This window comes from Vulpes lagopus, chromosome 12 (genome assembly GCF_018345385.1).
Source record: "Vulpes lagopus strain Blue_001 chromosome 12, ASM1834538v1, whole genome shotgun sequence".
Classification (NCBI taxonomy): domain Eukaryota; kingdom Metazoa; phylum Chordata; class Mammalia; order Carnivora; family Canidae; genus Vulpes; species Vulpes lagopus.
The window spans coordinates 42,211,587-42,222,546 of record NC_054835.1 but is presented as its reverse complement, the minus strand read 5'-3'; the positions used below and the strand labels follow the sequence as shown (position 1 = coordinate 42,222,546).

General features: G+C 41.8%; 1 protein-coding gene across 2 annotated transcripts; it reads right to left on the bottom strand.

Moving 5' to 3' along the window:
* Positions 1 to 377: 377 nt before the first annotated feature.
* On the bottom strand, positions 378 to 10,689 carry CCDC43 (coiled-coil domain containing 43). 2 transcript variants are annotated; one of them, XM_041726414.1, is made up of 5 exons: positions 10,452 to 10,689; positions 6,362 to 6,449; positions 5,331 to 5,466; positions 3,621 to 3,679; positions 378 to 1,985 (listed from the first exon to the last, which is right to left on the bottom strand). In XM_041726414.1, exons 1-5 carry the CDS (start codon positions 10,653 to 10,655, stop codon positions 1,798 to 1,800), a joined length of 675 nt encoding a protein of 224 aa, XP_041582348.1. In that variant the 5' UTR covers positions 10,656 to 10,689; the 3' UTR covers positions 378 to 1,797. The 2 variants fall into 2 exon arrangements, with proteins under 2 accessions (XP_041582348.1, XP_041582349.1); XM_041726415.1 differs by lacking the exon at positions 3,621 to 3,679.
* Positions 10,690 to 10,960: the final 271 nt, after the last annotated feature.

The window sequence follows — 10,960 nt, the reverse complement described above, 5'->3', positions numbered from 1 at the left end:
AGATACAAAAATCAAGGTGAGAATAAATCAAAAATCCAAAATAAGGGTTAATCAAAGAGGTGCTCTCATAAGCTATCTGTAGCCACAGCCTATTGCTACTGTCACAGAAGACAAAGACTCCAACATAAGCACTTGTAAGGACTTCAAAGTCAATTTACTGACTTCCAAAAAAAGTTAATCTTGCTAATCTCCTAATACCCAACCTCACGGAAAGGAAAGTGGAGGCAGAGAATTTGATTCTAGGAAGAGGTTCAACTAACAGGAGAGCGTATTGGGCTAATCAAAACAAAATATAAAGCAAAATTCAACACACTGCTAAGCGACTGTTCACACATTTCCATGAATAGCTGGAAGGAATCAGAGTAAATCAGAAAACAGTGATTTAAATAGTTTATTTTTTTTTAAAAGATGGTTACTTTTTAAAAATGCAATGCCACGGTTATAGGAGTGTATAGAGATGACACACCTTTTCCTTAACCATGCTTTTTGACCTTCTGCACAAAGGTAAAAAATTTGGTTAACCTCTTGGTTAATGGTATAAAACAGAGGTTGGCAAACTTTTTCTCTGAAGGGCCACACGGTACATATTTTAGGTTTCATAGACCACAAAAGGTCTCGGTCATATATTCCTTCTTTTACAACCCTTTAAAAATGCAAAGTCCATTGCTGACTTGCACTATGCAAAAACAAACAGCCAAATTTGCTTGCCTGCAGTAGTTTGCCAACCTCAGGTATACAATACCTCTTTTCTGTCTTGTCAGGGAGATTGCTCCCTTCAGGTTTCTTGAGTCGGCTGCCTGAAGAAAAGGCCTTATTTACAATTGAATGTGGCTTGTGACAAAAGTAGAAATGGAGAGTTTCTGCTCACTTTGGACTCTCCCAGGTTTTTCCCATTCACTCATTAAATTTGTTGAGCACCCACAAAGTACACTCTTAAATATCTTTGTGTTAGCAGAGATTTCCAGTGTTTCTTCCTTAAACGCATGGTTCCTGAAGTTTCTCTCAACCTATAATTATCATGTCTTTATACTCCTGTTTTAGGGCAGATCAGGATTAAAATCTCTACTAGCACTCAAGGGCTCATGATTATAAAAAATGAATCTAGCTAACAATGATATTCTTCCACTCAATACACATTCTTTTTCAAAATCAGCCTCGATGAGGAAAAATATGTAACTATCTTTATTTTTTAAAAAGATACTTCTTTTCCCTCCCACGGGCTGAAGCTTTAAAAAAAAAAGTCAAATCTAGAATATCTACATCATTTCTTCCGTTTTCATAGTTCGTTGCCATGTTAACATAATATCTAGATCCAGGTAGGGCTCTTCATTTGTTTTCTATTTCATCCATAAAATAATACATTAAGGGGTAAATGCTACTTTCAAAGTACTTTACACTCCCAAATTTCATCTCAGGAAAGGAGTGGTCATGATTCTGCTCCTTCAGGATGAAAACTGTCAAGCTTTCTGAATATTTCTGCTATTTATCCTAGGTGAGGGAAGACTTGTAAAGTTGCCAAAAGGAGCCAGGACTTCAGTATTAAAATATAAAAGTTGCCCCCATTCCAGATCTTTGGTACAGACATCAACTTCAATAATCTGATTACCCACACCACAGAGACATGGCACATGTTGTAATTAGAAGTGTTTGTGATTTTCCTTTTGACCATGTAAACAAAAGGGAAATGCCTTGGGAAACCACTTTGCAATGTTCTCTCATTTCTCTTAAATACACGTGTGCACAATCACTTCTCCCTTTGATCAAGTCAATGAAGAGAAAGAACAGAGTGGACCAAGGTTATCGCTTCCGCTCCCCTCTTTGTGTCCTTTTCTTTTCCTTTTCCTTGCGCTCCTGCTTGGCTAGTTTGTCCCTCTCCCTCTGCAGCTTGTCCTGTTCCTTCTTCCTCTGGGACTCATCCCGAAGTGAGTCTCGCTCCAGTTTTCGGGCATTGAGAACATCTTCCACATTGGTGTTTCGGAACAGAGCTACAGGTGAGTTAAGGGATTAGGATAAGGTCATACAGTCCCAACTACCACTCTGTCCTTATTCTCTCTCTACATATTTCTAGTCTTTAAAAGAAGTCCTTATGATAATTTATCTTTGGTCAAATGGGGATTCTTGGAACTACTATTTTAAACAAAAGTTTAAAACTAATCCTCAGAATATAAACCTCAGACTTCTCTAAATTTGAAGATTAAAAAATTTTATGAAAATGAAGTTTCATTCCAGAATAAGTACTTAGATCATGGCGGAATACTGGAGTATCTAGGCTAGTTTTAGGGAATAGAGTATTAATGTAATTGGCAAAAATTTTATATACTTGGCATTATTAGAATGCTTGAAAAGAGTTGTTTAACCTTACTACACTTTATCAATTTGCTTTTTTTCCCCTAGAACAATGAAGCTTAAGTGAAAAGCAGGTTTTAATAACCACAAACTGGATTTATAAAAGATACGAAATAAGTTTAAGCAGTTAGAAAATACCTAGCCAAAACTCTACCCCTCCTTTCTTAAGACTTTAAAAACACAACCTGGGGGTGCCTGGCTGGTTCAGTCAGAAGAATATTCAACTCTTGATCTCGGGGTCATGGGTTCGATCCCCACATTGGGTATAGAGATTACTAGAAAAAAACAAACTTAAAAAAACAGAAACAACCTGTTACCACCAGACAACTTCCTTCCTATTCTTAAAACAACATTTTTTTTTGCTTTAGTGCTTTAAAATAAATAAGTCTCCCTGAAATAACCTCCTTTTCTTTGATAGCCCATCATACTTCAGAATTTTTTTTCTTTTTAAAATGTCTTATTTGAGAGAGAGATAAGCATGTGCACAGGAGTGGGAGAGGCAGAGGGAGAGAGAGAAGCGGACACTTGCTGACTATGGAGCCTGACTGCGGGCTCAATCCCAGGACCCTGGGACTGTGACTTGAGCTGAAGGCAGATACATAACTGACTGAGTCACCTAGGCTCCCTGTGAGGGGAGTCTTAATAGTTAAGTGTCCAACTCTTGGTTTCAGCTCAGGTCATGATCTCAGGGTCCTGAGATCAAGCCCTGCATCAGCTCTGCTCTCAGCAGGAGGTCCGCTTGAGAATCCCTCTCCCTCTCTTCTGCCACTTTTCCCTGCACTCTCTCTCTCTCAAACAAATAAATGAAATCAATCAATCAATCAATGCAGAAGCTTTCATAAGTGTCTGTTGGTAGGGACTTTCCTGAGCACTTCTTTCCATCTGTCCATATTTTTAGCTCAAAAGATTCAGTGTTTGTGTTCTGACAAAATTATACGGTCTTTGAGGACCAAGTCAAAATTTCAATACTGTTGGAATTGATTCCACTGCTGGTAACACAGTGCTATACACAGGGAGTAGATTCTTCTGTTCCCTTAGAAATCCTCTCTTAAGAAATCCTTCCTCCCTTCACAGTACATGTTAACATGTTTTCTTTGGTGAAATTTCTCCTTAAAATGACTATTTATGGTTGTCCTCGGAATGGGGCCCACAAAACTGGCCCAACATGAGTTCCTGTTGGTAAAAGGATCCCCCAGCAATGACAGCAAGATAAAAACTGTTCCTCAAGAATATTCAATGGAGAAACACTTGGGGACGGACAAAGAGAAGGATACATTTATCAGAACCAATGTTCATTGTGGTGGCACCTGAATCATCCTTCTCATCGGCTTCGGTGAGCGATGTTAAGGAAAGTTGGATGGAAAGCAAAGGCTAGCACATCCCAGCCCAACATCAGAAAACATTCAGTGAAGTGATGGGTAGGAAAAGCATGCTGAAGAAAAACACTATCAGAGACATGGTGGTAAACCCAGCAGTCATCTTTAGAAGTCTCAAGATTGTTTAGAACTAGTGTAAGATCTCTTCTTAAAATGTGGTTCCCAGAACTCCCTGGGAACTTGCTAGAAAAGCACATTCTTAGGCTCCCCACCGGACCTACTAAATCAGAAACTGGGGAGTAGGGGGCCCAGCAATCGGCGTTTTAACAGGTCGTCTGGAAGAACCACTGCTTAAATTGTTCTTTTCTAGCCCAAGAAAGGAGATTTTGTCATTGGAAACAGAGCTCTGCTGACCCTGGCAAAAAAAAAAAAAAAATTACAATAAACCAGAAGACAAGCTGGCCCCAAAAAGCCTAAGAATTATTTCCTAAACTTGTGATGAGACAGCTAACATTTCTGGTATGAGCCCTGCTGCATAAGATTCCACATGCTCCACTCAAGCAGGCTCTGTAAGCTAAGCATCTCCTAAACAAGTTCAAACTCACAGGGAACCAAGCCTGTCCCCATCAATAGCAATTGCCTTTTGCACAGCCCCCAAATTCCAGATTTCTCCTGCGTTAGCTGGGGATTCAGTCTTTCAATTATAAAAAAAAAAAAATTTCAAATGAAACTGCTCCAGGGATCCCTGGGTGGCGCAGCGGTTTGGCGCCTGCCTTTGGCCCAGGGCGCGATCCTGGAGACCCGGGATCGAATCCCACATCGGGCTCCCGGTGCATGGAGCCTGCTTCTCCCTCTGCCTGTGTCTCTGCCTCTCTCTCTCTGTGACTATCATAAGTAAATAAAAAAAAATTAAAAAAAAAAAATTAAAAAAAAAAAAAAAAAAAAAAGAAACTGCTCCAAATTTGGGAATCCTTCATTCGAAAATATCCATATTCTAGTCCTGGTTTTGCCACTAAATCTATACATGTCTGATCACACATTCATTTCTCACTGTCTCAGTTTCCTTATCAATTGGGAAAAGAATATAAAGATGGATTATGTGTAATACTGTACAGAAACATATTACACAAAGAATCACAGCTATTCCTTAGCTTCTGCAAAAAACAATATAAATGATCCATTATTAAGGCATTATTTCTTTTACACCTAAGTTTTCAGGAACATACTGATTATGTGCTGAAAAATGTTAAGTGTGGTATCAATTATCCCAACATTACTCCTCACACCCACAAAGAGTCATAGATCAGTGCCATTTTAAGGGGAAAAAAAATCACACCAGGGGAAGATTGGCAACTTCCCAGAGCTCACTGAAACCCATCAAACACTTCTGGGGATCCCTGGGTGGCGCAGCGGTTTGGCGCCTGCCTTTGGCCCAGGGCGCGATCCTGGAGACCCGGGATCGAATCCCACATCAGGCTCCCAGTGCATGGAGCCTGCTTCTCCCTCTGCCTATGTCTCTGCCTCTCTCTCTCTCTCTCTCTCTCTCTGTATGACTATCATAAATAAATTTAAAAAAAAAAAAAAAAAAAAAAATTTAAAAAAAAAAAAAAAAAAAAACACTTCTGACTCGAGCCTCAGGGAATGGTTACAAGACTTCAAGAAGGATATTCTTCTTCATCTGTCACATCAGCATACTGGGCCAGGAGGGCAGCTTTTCTCTGCTTCTCCTCTTCTGACACCATCCTGGGCTTCACCACAATCTGTGCCTGCTTCTCAATTAGGGTGGCAATGGCCTGTACCTCATCTGGGAGGGAAGGGAAAGGAGGGGCAACAAGGTTGTATGTGAGAGAAAACAAGCTCACCAAACCCCTAGTCCACTCAGACAGTGCCTGCAGGAAAGACAACAGCATCTGCTGATTCTTTAGGGCCCTGAGGTTCAAAGGAGGTGCCTTGGGTGCCACTGACAAAGGCAAAGCAAAGACCATGCAGGATAGGCTTTAGGTCTTGTATCCATCTTCAATCAGAGCAGCCCTGCTTTTACCTATTTTATAAATTGAAGTTCTGCTGCTTAAAAAAAAAAAAAAAAGGTTGAAAAGCGCTGTATTAGAACCAGAAAAAATTTAGTTTCAAGCATGCAACTTTTTCCCGTCTATTTAGTTGAGAGAGAGAAAAAAAGCACAGAGAGAGAGCACAGGAGCAGTAGGGAAGAGCAGAGGGAGACGGAGAAATAGACTCCCTGCTGAGCAGGGAGCCTGATATAGGGCTCGATCCCAGGACTTGGAATCACGAAGGCTGATGCTTAACCAACTGAGTCACCCAGGAGCCCTTGTGCTGGTCCCTGTCATAGTGATGATTATGCCAGGTGAAATTCATAGATTATCTTAAAATAAAATCAATTATTAAGTTAATCATTCTCAAAGAAAAGAGGCAATGGTGTCCAGTAGTGGTTTTTATGCCTGGATCCACATTAGAATCATTTGGGGGAGCTTTAAAAAAAAAAAAAAAAAAAAAAACAACCAACCAGGGGCATCTGGGTAGCTCAGTCTAGTAAGCCTCTGCCTTTGGCTCAGGTCATGATCCCACGGTCCTGGGATCCAGCTCCACATTGGGCAGAGAAAATTCAAAACCCTCTTGCTCACAGCTGTATAGGACAAGTTGTCAGAAAAGGGCCTGGAGATTAGACAAACTCCCAACGCTACCTTCTTTTTTCACTTTGGTGACGACATTCTGACTTTCCGACCAACGTTCCACAATCTCCTTGCAGATGTTAAGAAGAGAATCTTCTTCCTAGTTGGAAAAATAGACCAATTAATTTCCTGAGAGAGCGCTCGGCCTGGACAAAGCCCATGCCCAGGACACAGCTCTACCTCTGGTGATAAGGAGTCACGGGGCAGGTTTGAGAGCCACAGAATAAAAAGTATGTTTCTCTTTTCTGAGGTTCAGAAATAATCCTATGTGTGAGTCCACACCTTCTAAGTCAAGAGCACCAACTCCATCCTGCCAAGCTCCAGGGGAAAGGGTTCACAATAACTCAGGACAGTATTCCTCATGCTTCTGGAGCAAAAACCTGTTACCTGAGTTAAAACTCTCCTTTGGGAAATCTTCCTTGGCTGATAGACTTAACTCAGTACATTCTTCAAGGTTTATCAACTTTCATGCTGGAACATATCCATTACCTTGCTCACTCCACCTGAATGAGCATATGGTCTCCTATCCACACCCACCCTCTGTCCATTTTACACAAGCATACACATTCTGCATGTTGACCAATCTTCCTCCTTAGCACAGTATGATGAAAGGATGTTGGCTTCAGTGTCAGACATACTTAAATTCAAACCCAGGTCTGAGAACAAGTTTACCTTTCTGAGCTTCACGTCTTGTCAGGATTTTAGTGAGGATGAATAAGAATGTATAAAATCCCTACCCTGCTTGGTGAAGAATAGGCATTTCAAGTATGGGCATTCTCCTCCATCTTCATTATGGCTGCCTCCACAATCTTCATGTTCTACCCCTCAAAATGAGCTGTCAGAGTTCACATTTACTAAATGCTTAGCATGTGCCAGGAACTGTTCTAAACACCTCACATAAGTACTCAATTTCTCAAACAATCCCAAGATGTAAGCGCTATTGCCACTTTCAATTTACAGATGAGGAAACCAAGGTACAGAGGTTAAGTAACTTGCCCAAGGTCATACAAGTAGCAAATGGATTAAACAGGATTTGAGCCCAAGCAGTCTTATTCTCAGCCATTATGTTAAATCATCTCTCAAAGAAAGTGAGGAGAAGCAGAACACACTTTTTTTTAAAAAAAAAGATTTTTCTTTCAAGTAATTTCTATATCCAATAAGGGGCTTGAACTCACAACCCTGAGATCGAGAGTCGCACACTCTACTGAAGGAGCCACCCAGGAGCGCCCCTATTTTGGATTTCCTTATTTTGTACCCAGCAAAGGATTCTATCCTCTACTCTGCATTCTTTAAGAACAGATGCCAAATATACAGAAATTCTTTGGACGCCTGGGTGGCTCAGTCAGCGGTTGAGTCTGCCTTTGGCTCAGGCGTGATCCTCGGGTCCTGGGATGGAGTCCCACATCGGGCCCCCTGCATGAAGCCTGCTTCTCTCTCTGTCTGTGTCTCTGCTTCTCTGTGTGTGTGTCTCTCATGAACAAATAAATAAAATCCTTAAAAAAAAAAAAAGAAAAGAAAAAAAGAAATTATTTTAGCCCAGAGTTTCCTTTCTTTTTTTTTTTCTTTTTTTAGCCCAGAGTTTCTATTGTTCATGAACCCCCAGCAGGAAAAATAAAGGAAGGAGAAGGAAGGTAAATGAGTAGAGAAGCAAAAGAAAAAGGGTGTTCTCAGAGGACAAGACCCTTTATTTTCCCAGGCGTCACCCAGACCAAAGGAGTTCATTCATCCATTTGTTCATTTATTCATCCAGATGGTGCCTGCCATGTTGAAAGCACTAAGATAGTGAGAGAGATGAATGAGAAAAAGCCCTGGGTCTCATGACACTGACAATTTAGAAAGCTGGTACATATAAACAGGTGCCATAAGATGTAAGACCCCAATTAATGTAATAATCCTACTGAAAATGAAAACTCACCCCTCCATTCCACTCCTGATCTTATAATATTCTTTTTCTCCTAGTGCTTATCATTTTCTGACATACTATATAATTTACTGATTAAGGTTTTCCCTACTAGAATGTTATCCCATCAGGGCAGGGGTTTTTGTTTTGTTCCCTGAGGTACCCCAAACACTTTGGGCAGTGCTTGATAGAGAATAACCCATCAATAAAAACTTGATAATCAATCAATACAAATACCGCTAGAAGGAATTTTTTTTAAAGGATTTAAGATTTTATTTATTTAGATTTTATTTATTTATTCGTGAGACACACACAGAGAGAGAGGCAGAGACATAGAGAAAGGGAGGAGCAGCCTCCATGCAGGGAGCCCGATGTGGGACTCAATCGTGGAACTCCGGGATCATGCCCTGAGCCAAAGGCAGACGCTCAACCACTGAACCACCCAAGCGTCCCAAAAAAAGGATTAATAAAAAGCATTTATTAACTGTTATTTGCTCCTGACAAGATACAATGTTCTTGAATCTTAACTCAAATTGTTGCTGACAAACTTAATTCCTAATACTGAATTCTAGCCCAACCTGGTGATTGATTTAGCAATGCCTTTTGTTTTTTCTGGAAAGGGATTTGGTAAAACAGTCAGTGGCTTGTATATAGAGCCTGACCGACAGAAAGTAAACAGCATTACGAATTATGTGTTTGATATATACCATATTCATTGGCCTTGCTGTTCTGTAAAGTTGCTTCTCAGTTGTTTCATGAACAGGACCCCTGCCTCACCATATAACTCCTGGCCAATTCTTCCCAAAGTCATTTCCTATATAGAAGGGGTTGGGAAAACCAAGAGAAAATTAAGTATGGTGTGTGGATCCAGCAGAGAGAGGGGGAAGCCACCCTTAAAAATGACTGTGTCTTCCGTAATTCATGTAAACAGAGGCAGATATAAAGAACCAAATCTGGTTTTAGATAACTTTTCTCTCATCTATCAAGACACTTAATAGTCTAAGGCAAACTCATGCCTGCTTTTATCAGCAGCAGACATGCAGTTCTAAATGATGACACCATGAAAAGAACAAGCCAAGGAGCTAATACCAATGGGTACCCAAGTTACTTCAACTTCTTTTTCATGGAGTCTTTAGTAACTTCTAAGCTGGAAATAACAAACTAACTTAAATCGCTTGCCTCACACTATCCCCCTCCACCAACTTGCAATGTCAAGGTCCAGGAAAAGAATTTACTCCATACTGTTCTATCTCCACTGAATTTATGAGCCACATCACAAGCTGTTTTAAAGCTTTCCCATGTATAGGTCAATCTCACCAGAGCAGGCTTTGGGACTAAAAGCGGGACATTGCCAGGAGGCCCTGGGACAGCTGCACTAGTATTATATTTCAACCATTTGCCCAATCACTGAACCAGGTTTCCAACAAGTAACTATAAGCAGAGATGAAGGCAGCAGAATGGTCAGGCTGGAAAAGTGGACAACCAGGTGACTTACTACTTAAACACAGATTAAAGTACACATTTCTGAGTTCTTGAATCTGTTTCTAAGAAGCTGGTACCAAGTTTATCTCTCTTCTTTAAAACTCTGACTTTATTTCCCACCTCCTCCAGCAAACACTGACAATTTCTGCATCTCTAAATACTATAAAAGATTAAGCACAATATTTGTTTCAGTTCGGCCTAGGCCTAGACCTATACCAAGACTTTTACTGCCAGCTTACCTTTTTTGGACTCTTACCTCCAAAATAGGAACCGAGAGGGTACTTCCTGCAGCCTTTTGTCATGGGACAGCCCTGGACACTGCCTCTTAAAGAGCACAGACATCCCCAGAGCACTTTATTCCCCTCTCTGAACACTGTCAATGGATGGGAATGAGATTGGTCGTTAGGCGTTTATGACAAAACTCTCATTTAGACACTTCAACGCCTTCGGAAGAATACTCACCCAGCTCACCCACAGGCATCCGAGAGGGTCGTGTCCCCAGGAATAAGGGAAAGCCATTCTTCTTTATGCACCTGCAACCTTTTGACTTTCCCAAACCCTGGTTGGTGAGTAATCCCCTTGCCCCGAGGCCCAGACCTCAGAATATTCCTCTCCCAGGTAAGACCACTAATCATTTGGGACACCAGGTATGGGAAAAGGGGTACGAAGTACTGACAAGGGCCGCCAGAAAGCTAACAGGAACGTGTCCGGGCTTCTCACCAAGAAAGCAGAGAGGATACCCTGCAAAGCGTCCAGCTTCTCTTCTTCCTCCTCCTCCTGCAGGACACCCAAGATGTAGGCGCCGTAAACGGCTCGGTCCACTCCCAGCGCCTCCAACCGTCCGTCCAGCCATGACCCAAAACCGTCGTCCCCGCCACCGTCTTTTCCGGAGGCAGCCGCAGGCACTTCGCTGGGCGCCGCCATCTTGGGGTCAGGGTCCTGCCAGCCTCCAGGGCGCCTACCGCAGTGCCTGACGGGCCGCGCTGTGGGCCTACTGCGCATGCTCCGAGCGAGAACCCACACCCCGTGGAGCCAGTGGACCAGTAGTGACCCGCCTGGGCGTCTTGCGGCTTCTAAATAGAGCGCCTGTTGGCGAACGCACGGTTACGTCATCGCTCAGGCACCCTGGCAGGTGAATATTCTTAACAGACTCTTTTTTTTTTTTTTAACAGTTGGGGAAGTTCAGAGAGGTTCGGTAACTTGACCAAAGTCACGCGGCTACTACCTAA